General features: G+C 54.1%; 6 protein-coding genes across 6 annotated transcripts; 4 read left to right on the top strand and 2 right to left on the bottom strand.

Moving 5' to 3' along the window:
* Positions 1 to 204: 204 nt before the first annotated feature.
* J4E84_003669 (uncharacterized protein) lies at positions 205 to 1,587 on the top strand (the record flags this gene model as incomplete). Its single annotated transcript, XM_049386279.1, has 1 exon — positions 205 to 1,587. One exon carries the CDS (start codon positions 205 to 207, stop codon positions 1,585 to 1,587), a length of 1,383 nt encoding a protein of 460 aa, XP_049246128.1.
* Positions 1,588 to 1,758: 171 nt separating this feature from the next.
* On the bottom strand, positions 1,759 to 3,195 carry J4E84_003668 (uncharacterized protein; the record flags this gene model as incomplete). Its single annotated transcript, XM_049386278.1, has 1 exon — positions 1,759 to 3,195. The coding sequence occupies one exon, from the start codon at positions 3,193 to 3,195 to the stop codon at positions 1,759 to 1,761; it is 1,437 nt and encodes a 478-aa protein (XP_049246127.1).
* An 857-nt stretch (positions 3,196 to 4,052) lies between these two features.
* J4E84_003667 (uncharacterized protein) lies at positions 4,053 to 4,685 on the top strand (the record flags this gene model as incomplete). Its single annotated transcript, XM_049386277.1, has 2 exons — positions 4,053 to 4,396; positions 4,454 to 4,685. 2 exons carry the CDS (start codon positions 4,053 to 4,055, stop codon positions 4,683 to 4,685), a joined length of 576 nt encoding a protein of 191 aa, XP_049246126.1.
* Positions 4,686 to 5,647: 962 nt separating this feature from the next.
* J4E84_003666 (uncharacterized protein) lies at positions 5,648 to 7,214 on the bottom strand (the record flags this gene model as incomplete). Its single annotated transcript, XM_049386276.1, has 2 exons — positions 5,648 to 6,615; positions 6,710 to 7,214. The coding sequence occupies 2 exons, from the start codon at positions 7,212 to 7,214 to the stop codon at positions 5,648 to 5,650; spliced, it is 1,473 nt and encodes a 490-aa protein (XP_049246125.1).
* Positions 7,215 to 8,340: 1,126 nt separating this feature from the next.
* J4E84_003665 (uncharacterized protein) lies at positions 8,341 to 10,246 on the top strand (the record flags this gene model as incomplete). Its single annotated transcript, XM_049386275.1, has 2 exons — positions 8,341 to 8,771; positions 8,827 to 10,246. 2 exons carry the CDS (start codon positions 8,341 to 8,343, stop codon positions 10,244 to 10,246), a joined length of 1,851 nt encoding a protein of 616 aa, XP_049246124.1.
* A 445-nt stretch (positions 10,247 to 10,691) lies between these two features.
* On the top strand, positions 10,692 to 12,968 carry J4E84_003664 (uncharacterized protein; the record flags this gene model as incomplete). Its single annotated transcript, XM_049386274.1, has 1 exon — positions 10,692 to 12,968. The coding sequence occupies one exon, from the start codon at positions 10,692 to 10,694 to the stop codon at positions 12,966 to 12,968; it is 2,277 nt and encodes a 758-aa protein (XP_049246123.1).
* Between the last annotated feature and the right edge of the window lie 130 nt (positions 12,969 to 13,098).

Below are 13,098 nucleotides of genomic sequence, written 5' to 3'. Positions count from 1 at the left end.
CGTTGTTTCTGTGCTAAGGTAAGGCGGAGTGCAAAGGTACGCGGCTCGCTTGCAAGGATTGAGCGCCCGTTGGTGAATGTGTTGCGACTGCAGATCCCTGTCGCGTGTGGACGCCAGGCTACAACGTCATAACCTTGGAACCCTCTGCGCCTTCCAAGGTTCTTCTTTCCCTCGCTCCAACACACACGAAGCATGTAGTCGCATATGAACGCCCAACACGTGCTCGACCGCGCGTACGGCTTCATTCCCAACCATGTCCTCAAGCGCGCCTATGCCTCCCGTCTTATCTACGCGCTGCAACCGTCTCCCGCCGTGACCTTCAGTCAGCACCTGCCTGCTCCCGACAACCCACGCGAGCGCATACCGGCGCATATATCCGGAGTAAACGCGCTGACAATCGACAAGTTCGAAGGACGGTATCTGCTTTCTGGAGGTGCCGACAGCTCCATCGCGGTATGGGATCTCGAGGCGCAGACCACGGCAACCGAGGCGGGAGAGACATATCTGCCTCTGACGGCGGTGAACAAGACGAGCGAAGAGCACAAGCTGGGCATTACGCAGATACAATTCTATCCCTTCGATTCTCTGGCCTTCCTCACGTCCTCGTACGATCACACCGTCAAGCTCTACTCCAGCGAAACACTTGCGACGTCAGCGTCTTTCGATCTCGACTCGGTCGTGTACAACATCGCCCTGTCGCCTATCGCATCGCACCTTCTCGTCGCATGCGCCACCCAACACCCCAACGTCCGTCTCGTCGATCTGCGTTCCGGCGCAACCACACACAGTCTAGCGGGCCACTCTGGCGCAATCCTCTCCACAGCATGGAGCCCTGTGCGCGAACACATTCTCGCGAGCGGAGCTACAGACGGCAGTGTACGCTTCTGGGATGTACGCCGCAGCGTCGGTGAGCTGGGCGTACTGGATCTCGAGGACTCAGTCGGCATACTAGGGAAGCCCGCGTCGTTTACACGCAACGCTACCAACGCACAAGCGCACAGAGACGCCGTGAACGGGCTCGTCTGGACAGAAGACGGCAAACACCTAGTCTCCTGCGGCCACGATGCGCGAATACGCGTCTGGGACACGGATACCGGCGCCAATACCCTCGCAAACTTCGGCCCCATGGTCAAGAACTCTGGGCTTGCGCCGCGTATCCCCGTACTTGCACCCACGCAGAACCTCCAGCCAGGTGCCGATCTCATGTTCTACCCCAACGAGCATGAGATACTTAGCTACGAGCTCTTTGACGGCAAGCTGATCCGCCGTCTGCGCCGCTCACAGCAGCCCCAGACGAACAATCCACCTAGTACGTCTGGTGCAACAGCAAAGGGACAACGCAATATCAAGGATAGAATCACAAGTCTAGCGTGGCGGCCACATCATGTAGAGATGTATTCTGCGCATGCCGATGGCAGTATAGCGGCATGGACGCCGCGAACAGAAGAAGACGCTGAAGCAGACGAGGATGAGCAATTGGAGCGGGAAGAGAAGGAAGTGGATAAGAAAAGGAAGAGAGGCGTGCTAGATGAGATATACCAAGGGTTGACCAAGAAGCAGATTACATTTGGCAACATGGGCTTTTAGCCAACCGATAGTAATATTGACAAGATGAATTGAATCGAATCGCTCAGACTGTTATATTACAACACATGCTACCCGCTGCGTCTCTTCATATGCCCATTACATGTCCTCATAACAGTGCAATAAATGCCTTCATACAGCAATCACCGTCTATCTCTTCATCTATTCCAGTGTCTATCCAGATCCAAAATGCGGTAACCTAGCCGGAACAAATGGCTCTTGACCAAGTCCCCCTCTTTCGTCTTCCTCTCTCACCTCGTCTTTAATAGACAATGGTCGATTGGGCGTAACAGCCTTACTCGAGTAATCGCTCTCATCCACATAGAACGCACTACTATCAGGCATCGTCTGCGTATCTACGAAACTCGGGAAAGGAATCGCATCGCTTTGATCTATCGACGGCGCAGTCTCGCCAACGGGCGTGCGTACAAGCGGAGATACAGTCGAGTCTACAGTTGTCATAAATCGCGCTGGCGACGCAGAACGAGGCGTACTCGATTTGGTGGAGAGAGGTTGATCGGGCGCTAGACCGCGCTTGACGGCGAGTTGTTGCGCTTCCTGGCGTTTGCGACTGACTTCCCTCTCCTCTTGTAAACGAAGACGTTCCTCTTCTTTCGAGAGTTCGTCGAGCGTCGGGGGAACTTGTTCGATTGTTTCCGAGACGGAGCGCGCGGAGAGAGGCGGTTTATCCGAGTTGCTTGTGTTGCGGGAGGAGAGTGTGCGCGTGGATACGCGGGATGCAGAGGGGCGCTTGCTCTTACTTGAGCGGGCCTTGTTGCTGCTGGGCGTGTCTTCGTTCCATTGCCCTGTTGTGCGGCGCTCGAGGGCGATGGTGAATTCGTCGTCGAGGGGCACGGCGTCTTCCAGCTCGTCTTCGCTGGGGAAGATGTCGCCTCGCGAGCTGAGGGAGTCGGTTGTGTGGCCCGATGTGTGCGTGTTGCTTCGCTGTCGGCGGTGGCCTTTGTTTTCGGGCCCGTCGAGCGCATCCTCGTCGCTGTCCTCTATCAGTGGCTCTTCCTCCTCACGGTTTCTTCGTGTTGCGCCTGGGTGCTCTATGAGATCTGCGGCCGAGGGCTTGTACCGCAGTCCTCTGCCGCCAATCTTGAAAGGCAACCGTCCCAAGAAGCCAAAGTACGAGGAACTCGGGATGAGAGTCGGGTCCTGGGCGCCATCTCGTGGCAGCGTCGTGCTTTTCCGGCGCGGTGTATTATATCTCGGGTCGCGATTTCGCTGTCCATAACTCATGCCGCTCTGTCGACCAGGCTGCGTAGTTGCGCCATAATTGGAGGCGCCGCCGAGGAAGCGGTCGAGGTTGTCGCTGCCCCAGCCCAGCAGGCCGTCGTTCTCATCGTCCTCCCAGTCGTCGTAGAAGTCGAAGCTGACTTCTGCCCGGCCTCGTGACCGCCCGCGATTGCGCCGGCGGTCGTTGTGCGCTGGGAAGCATGGCGCCGTGCACGCGTTGACGCATTGGGTTATCGACGAGAAGCACGGATTAACATAGCGCTGCGTGAAGCCGTAGATGTTCTCCTGCGCCGATTCGTTTGCGTGCTCGAGGTTCTCTGTGATCTGATGGAGCGTGCGATTCCACCGCGGGTCGCTGCGACGGTACATGGTGACGATGACGACGACGGTGACTAGCACTCAGTGGAAGCGGGTGGGTATGGCGTGGAGCAGCAGAGTGCTGCGATGCGACAGCGCATTGGCTTCAACAGGACAGCAGGCGCATTCACGCTGACACACTGAGGTATGACGACGTGGTCGATGAGATGCGGCTCGGTTGGCGCTCTAGGTTCAGATTCCCCAGCCCTGCGCCAGCCGTCCCAGCACCCCACATCAATCCAGCCTTTCACCCCCACAGTCTTGCTGCTTTCGGCACGCCCCTTCCGACCAATCCTACAATGAACCATGCGATACGTCCGCTTCCTCAAAAGTCCCCGCGTAGTCGCTGAAAAGGGCACGTCGAGAAAGCAAGTCCACTGTCTGATTACCATTACTTCAGACCTTGGAGATTCTTTTCTCCCTTACGACATCCAGCTAGCAGCAGAGTTGTCAGCAACTGCAGATGGGTCAGAAGAAAGCGTGATAGTATGGTCGACCGTTCAATGGACAGCCGGCATGCGCAGTCTGCCCATCACTTTCCCGCTCCCTAAATCTCAAGCTTCTCACTCCAGTTTGCGAGTAAGAGTGGGTGGGGAGCCGAAACGAACACACGATGACTTCGCTGCGATAGCAGAAAAAGGTGCTCGAGGTGTTGTATCTGCCTGGAGCCCGCCTTTCGCGTCAGACCAAGATGCTCTGAAATTAGTCGAAAGACGGTTCAAGCTGCCAGATGGACCCATCACTACTATCTGGGAGGAGACGGGAGAAAGCATAGCGAGGCACCTATGGTATGCATTTCCAGTTCTAATACAAACCATTTCAGGTGCTGATCATATATCAGGGACGCTGGTATCACACTCTCATGTCAAATGACGGCTCTGGACAATTCAAAATCCAGCTTAGCAGAAGCTTTACTACCATATGGTATTGCATCTGAACCCCATCTGAATGTCCTCGAACTTGGCACTGGCTGCGGAATGGTCGGCATTGCAATCGCTCAAACTGTCTCCAACTCCAAAGTTCTCTTGACCGACCTTCCAGAGGCTAGAGAGATCGTTGAGCGAAACATCGACTCGGTGGTCAAAGCACCAGGAGCATCACTCTCATTCATGGAACTAGACTGGGATGCAGATCTACCTGGTGAACTACAGTCTAGCTCAGAGCCTCTCGATCTTATTCTCGCTGCTGATTGCACCTACAACCCAGACAGCAGGTATGCCTCCTCTCACCCACATCACATGCCTGGAATACTGCTGACTTGCAACTACAGCCCCGCATTAGTCAAAACGCTTGCACGACTCTCCAGAGCAAACCCTAAAGTCAGGGTTGCCATCGCAATGAAAATGCGCCACTCGAGTGAAGAAGGATTCTTCAAACTAATGTCCGATGCAGGATTCCTAGAGACAGACAAGATGGAGTTTCCATTGCCAGGAGATGTTCAAGTTGGCGAGGAGACTGTGTACTTGCACGTCTACTATAGGGCATTCTTTGCTCCTACTTAGCCAGAAGGTCATCTGCCTTGCGTACCGCTAGATTCTTTTCCCAATTTCATGAGCAACTCACTCATTCATTTACCATCACTTGAAACATATAGCAAAAGAGGTGCATACAAGCTATTATAATCAGGACGTTCTGCACGCTTACAAGGCTGCTGCAAGGTAGCTAGCCTGCCCGTATCGTACGACACCAACCCCAGAACAAGGCACGCCAAGTCTGTGGAAGCCAGACAAAACCTACCATTCTCCAGCGTCTACAGCAATCAGGCAAAAACCAAGTATTAAACGAATCATCATGCATCCCATCCCACATCTCCAAGACAACCCCCCTCGCATCGATCATCCTACACCCTCAAACCCACACCCTCAGCCTCGCCCATCCCAAACCCAACACACATTCCTCCCGCCCCCACACCTTTTCCATCATACCCTCCACCCCCCATCCCAGGCCATTCCCACTCCCCACAAGCTGACCACCCCAAAACCTACCCTAAGTAGCAAGTCCGGCGTGGGGTCCGTCGAACCCAGCACTAACAGCCACTAACGCTCATGCTGGTAAGCACTTCGAGCGCTAGCGCTTTCCGCAAGGACTACGCCGCTACGCCGCAGTAAACTAGTTAGTCCGCTAGCCAGATAGATGGATGGAACGAGCGGCTTTTTTGAAGGTGCTGATTGTGGCGTGATGGTGCTTCGATTACTACACCTAGTCATCATGCGCGGCTTTGGTGTCGTCTTGCTACGCGCCTTACGGATTAGTTGGTAGACGCGTGAGGTTAGTGGTGTTGGAGGTCAAAGGTTCACAACTCATTTTTGTATGATTATTTTAACGATGTCCATCTTGTATATACAGTCTTGTCATGCTATGTACAATTGATTATCAAGTCCTGCAACGATTATAGTACGAGGTTGCGCTGGTGACCCGTTCAAGCATGTGTTGATTTCCACCTCTTCGTTACTACATACAGTCTTCAGGGCGATATTTTGTATGTCAGGCGTCGCGATTTGGTTATGAAGGAGTTGATGGCTTCGGTGAGGGCGTTGGAGGGTTTTGTGCTTGCCTGAAGAACGCCGTTAGCGTCATTGTGTTGGGTTTGGGGTTGGAGTGTGCTTACGTCTGGTTCTCCGTCTGGCGTAGCGGCGCGGTTTACAATGGCTTTTTCGGGCTCGGTTAGGACGTTTTTGATTGAGCTGTTGGCGGATACGCGGGTCGTGTTTCCGTAGCCATCATATTCTTCGATGTCTTTGATGGGGCTTCCGGCGGCTTGTTGTCGGGCTGCTTGTGCGCGCCTTCTGTTCGATCGCATTATCAGGGTTACACCGATGGCGAGGAGAATCGTGACGAAGCCTGTGTTCACGTTAGATTCGTCGTGCAAGACTCTGGTGCGGTACTCACCCAGCACTCCAAAAAGGATGAACAGTGTCCTTGCAAGGGGTGTCAAGCCGTGCTGCGGCTCGACACTGACGGCGGTGGCCAGACTGGAAGGTATGACTGATCCGGAAGCTAGGGACAATGTCCGAAGCCCTGAGGATACGGACTGTCGTGTGGTGACAGCTTGTGGCGCCATGATAGTTTGAGTGGATGGCTGTATGTCTTCTTTGGCTTCTGCTGTTCGCGTGACGGTGACAAAGGTGAGAACTGGAGGTAGCGATGAAGGCTTTGTCGTTGTCGAGGACACTGTCAGGGATGAAGTCGAGATGACCAATGTTGGCGGCTGGGAGAAAGAACTCGCAGAGGATTCAGTGGCTATGCTCACTGTCGAAGAAGACGATATAGTTGACATAGCCGTTGAGCGGGAGTCGCTCAGAATCATGAATGACACTGCAGAAACATCCATCGTAGGCTTCGGTTGATTCTTCCCAGGCATAGGCTTTCCCACTGTCATCGCCGAAGTTGCAGACGGTACAGTCGAACTCTCAGGGGTTGCGAGAGGTGTCACTACAGGTGTAGTCAACAGTACAGGAGTTTCTAAAGAGATGAAAGTCAACACTCCGTGCACGTCCCCAAGGCGTGTTCTTCATCAGGAGCTTACCTTGGTTCCTTCCAGGTACTGTTCCCAATGAAGGGTCGTCTTGGTTGACACCGGGAAGGGCTGCAATTTCATCCTGTGCGAAAGAGTCCGCTAGAAGGCCTAGGACTGCAGTTGAAGCAGGTTGGATGGTCATGGCCTCGTTCATCGCGATAGCATCTGCTTGCACAGTAAGGGTTGGCCGGATGGTAGATGCTACAAAGTTAAGAGAGAAAGTCGAGGTGGCATTCATCGATAACGAAGGTGCGGCGAAAGCCTGACGTGTTGATCCCTGGCCATCGGTAGGCGTTGGTACGGCCAGTGTTGAGAGCTGTTCGGACTGCGATGGGAGTACACCCTGTGTACCCATAAGAGAGTCCAGTGACCGTGACGATGGCATTGGTGGTGCACCTTCCGGAGTTTCGTTCTTGCTCGTATCCGATTGTTGGGATCTCGTCCCGCCTGTCCCCAAGTCCATGTTCATATTCTCCTCATTCTTGCCCTCGACTACGATGGGCGTAGCTGCCATCCTTGGATTATTACGGCGTACCAGCACCGGTGGGGTATCATATGGTCTGCTCGGTGCAGCCATTGCGAGGTAAGATTCCCATAGAGGCGAGGAAGATTCACAGCACGCGAGATTATTGAAATGGCAGTAACGCGGGTGCCATACCCCAGCCGGCTATTAGTGGTTCCATACAAAAAGTACCAGATGCCAAAAACGTGCTGAAGCGGGTGAACGTTTCGGTGTGGGCTGCTGCCACGAGATGCGGTTGGTCAAGGGAACGCCCACCGCGACTTTTCAGTACCAAACATGACCAGCACGATCCCTGTACCAGGGAGATCTGTCGCCTATTTGAGACCGTGTGGTGCACCAGCTATGGTTTTCGGGGGATTGTATCCGCTTCATGGGGTTCCTCCAAACGTGCACTTGTTTCGCAGAGGACGCCAAAGTTTGTGTCGACACTCGAAACGTAGCGCATGCGGCGGGAACTTCGAGACCGGTCTGAACAACGATACCACTGCGATGGCCGCGTGGTACGTATCTAGTTGATGGAGGCCGTCCGGTTGATGATACAAGAAAAGGAACGGTAGCCCTGCCGACAGCTCATGTAGGTCAGATCTACAGATAACGTGTACTCTGGATAAAACAGCAGCGCATTGTTCATTCTTGCCATGGAGAGTGTTCTGAAATATTTCGTCTTTTGCTCGCGACCAGAAACAGTAATGATGGCCTTGTTCATTATGGAATTGTCGCGACATTTTCGACGGTGCCAATGTGAGGCATGCTCAGCTCGGACTCGGCAGACTCATGCAACCAGCGTGGCTGTGCCTGGCTTCGGCACTCGTATCCGGCCTGACAAAACGAGGTGTAATTCAGCGGTATTGTAGCATCCGGGATGGGGTTGTAGAGCAAGAGGACCACTGGGTGTTTAGCTCGCGGGTGCATCGGAACCAGCCTTTCGAGGCCTCGGGCGCGGCGAAGTGGATCAATCCAGCAGCCGTCCGAGTCGATGATGCTTGCCGTGCGCCACCTCAGTCTAGGTCGATATTCCCTTGTCGCATACTTATTGTTCGTATTCTGGCAATTCTGCAACATGATAATCGCGAGTACATAGCCGCTGTCGTCGTTCTTTTCGCACGTGTACCCCCGAATGGCCGCACGCGACACGCCCGAGCGCGCGGTGCCGGAAACCATGGACCTCGAGCATGGGACCAAACGCGACCCTTCCCGCGACCGCGTCGCACCGAATGGTCAGAACTTAGAAGTCACCCCGCAATGGAGGAAAAGGTTCAGCGCGCGCACGCCGGCGCCCGTCTCTCGCTGGAGCCGCAAGGTTGTCGACTGGGTCAAAGGGCCGAAGCCTCCGAGCAGATACACGATCACGCCTTTTCTTGAGCGCTGGCAGACACTGCCTGTGCGTCTGCTCGCGCGGCTGCCAGAATGGCTGCGCATTTGTGTGTATGCGGCGGCGTGCATCGTGTGGATTGTTGTCTTCGCGGTAGTCATCAGTGACGGCGGGCTTCCGTCTGACATTGGAGGGCTCGGGGCGCCTGTCAAGCTGTCGTGTATCAACAACCTGTGGTATGGCCTCTCCTCTTGTACTCGCAGCTGTGATGACTGTACTGATCGTCGCCAGGCCTTCTACAGAGAGCTGCGGACCCGACGGCCGCAACTGCCTCCCCTTCTCCAACGCCTCGTTCGCCTTCGTCTGCCCCGCCGGTTGCTCGAGCGCCCAAGTCCTGAACCCTCGCGCAATCGGTCCGCAGGTTATAAACTATCGATCCCTGGTGGTTGGCGGCACGCCGGATTCCCAGGGCGATGGGCTTGTGTATCGCGGGGACTCGTTCATATGCTCGGCGGCCATCCACGCTGGGGTAATCAGCGATGGCAGCGGCGGTTGCGGTGTTCTCTCCTTGGTAGGAGAGCGCGACAGCTTCGGCGCTGTGGCACGACATGGCATCAGCAGCATTGGCTTCGACTCGTACTTTCCAATGTCCTTTACCTTTGGTGAGGCTTCGGCCAAATGCGAAGACCCGCGCTGGAATCTGCTGATCCTCTCGACCATCTTCACTGCTCTGTTCGGCATCTTTACCACGAGCCCTGCGACGTTCTTTGCGCCCGTCTTTACGATTCTGTTCTTCCAGACCGGCATGGCATCAGATCCGCCCTCGTACTCAAACTACGCCTCCTTGGCCTCTACAACACTTGGCCGCTTCTTGCCTGCGGCATTGGCTGCTGCCCTCTTCTATCAGTTCAGTGTTCGCAAGTCTCTGCGTAATTGCAGGGCGCAAATCGAAAAGACCATACTCTGGATAGGCGGTGCCTGGGTTGGCGCACTGGGTAAATATACATTTGAACGTATACCCATACAGCGCCTTACAGGAAACGACATCCGACAACAGCCTGGTGCTATCACAGCATTAGTAATCATCGTGCTGATTTTGTTTGCCGTCGTTTTGTACCAAGCATGGTGTTTCCGTAAGGAAGGGCGACTGCCACGCTATCTTGCACTATACGCTACATTGGGCCTTGGGCTGGGTATCCTTGCAGCTATGCCGAAGCTTACACTTAGGATACACCACTACATAATCGCCCTCCTACTCCTTCCAGGTACTGCGATGCAGACACGTGTGAGCTTGCTGTGTCAAGGCCTGCTCGTTGGACTCTTCGTCAATGGTATTGCACGATGGGATTTTGACTCTATACTACAGACGGCCGCAGCGCTGAGAGGGGATGGCCAGCTCGGATCTGGTATTCCAGCTATTCTGGAGCTTGTCGTGAATGATTCGGGCATTACATTCGCATGGGAGACTCTACTCAGCGGATACCAAGGCGTCAGCGTGGTGGTCAACGATGTGGAACGGTATCGGGGCATTGGTGGAAGCGACACAGGAAACTTCACCTGGAGTCGTTCGGAGGATGCGAAGGATGAGTACTTCCGGTTTGCGTTCATCAATTATAAACTGTTTGGCAACGTAGAATATAGCGACTTTACGAGTGCGGGTACGTGGTTCTCGAATGGGACCTGGTCTGGAATCCCGCCAGGCCGTACATGATAGAACCCGAATGAAATCATCCTCGGGAGGTAGAGACCTGTTTAATCCCTTCATTGCAAACCTCGTTCCTGCAGATGTAACCAATGAGCCACTAGCGCGTTTACGTCACCGTTCGATACATGGAAACCTGGGCTTCAGGACAGGCGATCGACAGGTGGAAGCGGTGATCCAACGGTTATACAGACACGTCTTGGCCAACCGCGGCAGCCATCATGCCCTCTCCTGCGACAAATCAGGTCTGGCTCAGATTGTTCCTTCTGCTTTGGGTGCGGGGGTAGTCCGAACACGGCAGTGGACATGACGTCACACCAACAGAGCCGAGTTGCTCCAGGGCTTGAATGACCGCGCCTGCACTAGGTCATTTTCCACAAACACGATGCCTTCTCTCCCTCGGAACCTCCACTCCCTTTGACCTTACCCCTCTACCCTCTGGAGCCTCAAAGGCATGGATTCACCCCCGAGACGTGAAGCGCCGGCTGCTTCCAAGCGAAAACCTGTCCCCTCGCCGACCGCACCTGGGCCTTCGCTTGAGCCAGAGCGCAAACGCGAGCTTACCAGTAGACTAATACCGGATGCCTTTCTCACTGCCACTCTCTTGGCAGCCTTTACCCTCTCCTGGCCGTTACGATGGGTTATCTCTGGAGCGCCCATACTTGTCTACGCCATCCTCCTAGGCGAGGCTTATGGCCATCGTATCTTACCCTTCGTTCCCGTCTGGACCATCTTTGCAACTGTCAACTTCATTTACGCAGTATGCGCGACATCATGGCTTCTGTACTGGGTATTCTGGTCCCTCTGTTGGCCTGTTCTCTTCATCACCTGCCTCTTCCAATTCGAAGCACCGGCTGCTTTGGCACGCCGCACGCTACGAAAGACTTTCCTACGAGACCTGCACTTTATCAACGATCAGATAGCCTTCTTCGACCTACCTGCTCTTGAGATTGACACCGAAGTCAAGGGACTTTTCGTCGTTCGGGGAGTCACGCTCTCACTCTCCACAATGACACTTGTTGCTCATGGAGTTGAAGCCGGGATAAAGCTCGCTGACGACATTGAACTCGGCATTCAAGTCGACAAAGTCGTCGTGCCCCTCTTCCGCGAGATAACTGTCGACGATGTGTATGCGAATGTGAAGGGTGGGGATTGGGAAGTCACTTTTGGAGACGTACAGTACGGTGTTCCAGAACCAGATGACGACGAATCTGTAGTCGTCACCAACACTGCCATCCTCAGAGCGGCAACGATGAAAGGCAACGCCAACGGCCGCCCGGCTGATATGGTCAGAAACCTTACGGCGGGGAAAATACCGACTGAGGCTGAAGACACCAAATCCGCATTCTCATCTGTCAAGAAGATCTCACCAGATGAGGAGCGCGCCCACACAAAGTACAAAGAGCTGGTACGCTATATCAACGACACAAGCGCCATTACAAAAGCAAAGGAGGGGCTGGTAGAGGCATCGAAGGCACGAGCGGAGGCTGGCTTGACCGACGACGAAAAGGACACAAAAAACACGAAGAAGTCAAAAGAAGAACCGGGAGTGCGCTTGGATATTGAAAACCTCGATGATTTCCGGGCAGCGATTTGTACCCAGATCCACGGGCAACCCTCGATACCTCACCCACCGACCAAATCGATCAGAGTCTCCACTCTTCGCAAAACATCGTACCCAAATGTAAAGAAATTCTTACATCGGCTACCCTTCCTCTATCGCTTGATGCTCAGCCCCATCTGCTACTTCCATCCTGTCAAGTTCAAGTCCGTCACGGCAGCTGGCTCAGGGAAATGGTTCACTGTCTTGATGCAAAAATACTTTTTCAAGCATTACTCAGCCCAAGATGCCGAGATTCGTAGATTGGAAGCGCGGATATCAGCCTGGTGCGCAGATGCCAATTTTGCTGTGGAGCTGGGCCCGATTGCTAGCGAAGCCCACTTCCCCATCAACACTAATTACAACATCACGACCCACTTCAAGATCTCCGATGTCATGGCTTACAGGATTCTTCCGGATGCCGTCGAACTTAAGCAAGTTGTACGATTAGGAGGTGCGGATGCTGTCCTCACGATTCCCACATTCCTGTTTCCCCACCATGAGCACATCTTCCCGGAGAAGAAGAGCGACTTCGACCTGCTTGAGATGGAATCTGCCATAAAAGAAGCCGAGGCTACTCCGAAGCAGATCCGGGATCTTAAAGAGCTCGGAAAGCTAAAGAGAGACGAGGCTTCTATGCATGTCAACGCACATGCCCATCTCCCGGCACAGTTCCACCAAGACCTTCTTAACTTTGTCGCCGCAATTGTTAAAGCCACCAAAGTCATCGAGTCGGATAAGGACTTCGAGGAGGCCAAGGTTCTTCGCGAGCTGAGGCGTGTCACCACGTCTGATAGCGAAGCTAGTAGTCTTGCATCAGTCAACACCAACAGCAGCGAAGTTTCAGGGACAACACTGAACGCCAATGACGACAACGGCTTCAAGGCATTCCTAAAGAAGGTGGACTCTGGCTTCAAGGATGCGTCGAACAAGACCATGGTGGGCATGCGCAAAGCTGGCCAGAACACTGTACACGCCATGGCCAACGATCGTTGGATCGCTCGGCTTGTCGGCAAAGTGACTAGGAAGTTGGAGAAGGCACAGGGCGAGCTAGGGTACAGTGGAGAGGTTCCGATCGCGCTGGCTAAGTACCGCGAGCGACATGAGTTCGAGCAAAAGCTTTTGCCTTGAGCTAGAGGGATTTGGTGTTGGGGAGACAGTTGATGAGTTGCATGATACCCCGTTGAACTCCACGTGTTTGAGTAGTTTACTTTAGTACTGGATTACGAATTAATGTCTGCCTAAGATCTGAGGACCATGA

This window comes from Alternaria hordeiaustralica (assembly GCF_023758085.1).
Source record: "Alternaria hordeiaustralica strain BMP 2776 chromosome Unknown scaffold_5, whole genome shotgun sequence".
In the NCBI taxonomy this organism is placed as follows: domain Eukaryota; kingdom Fungi; phylum Ascomycota; class Dothideomycetes; order Pleosporales; family Pleosporaceae; genus Alternaria; species Alternaria hordeiaustralica.
The sequence above is the reverse complement of the archived record's forward strand: the minus strand, read 5'-3'. Positions and strand labels throughout refer to the sequence as shown.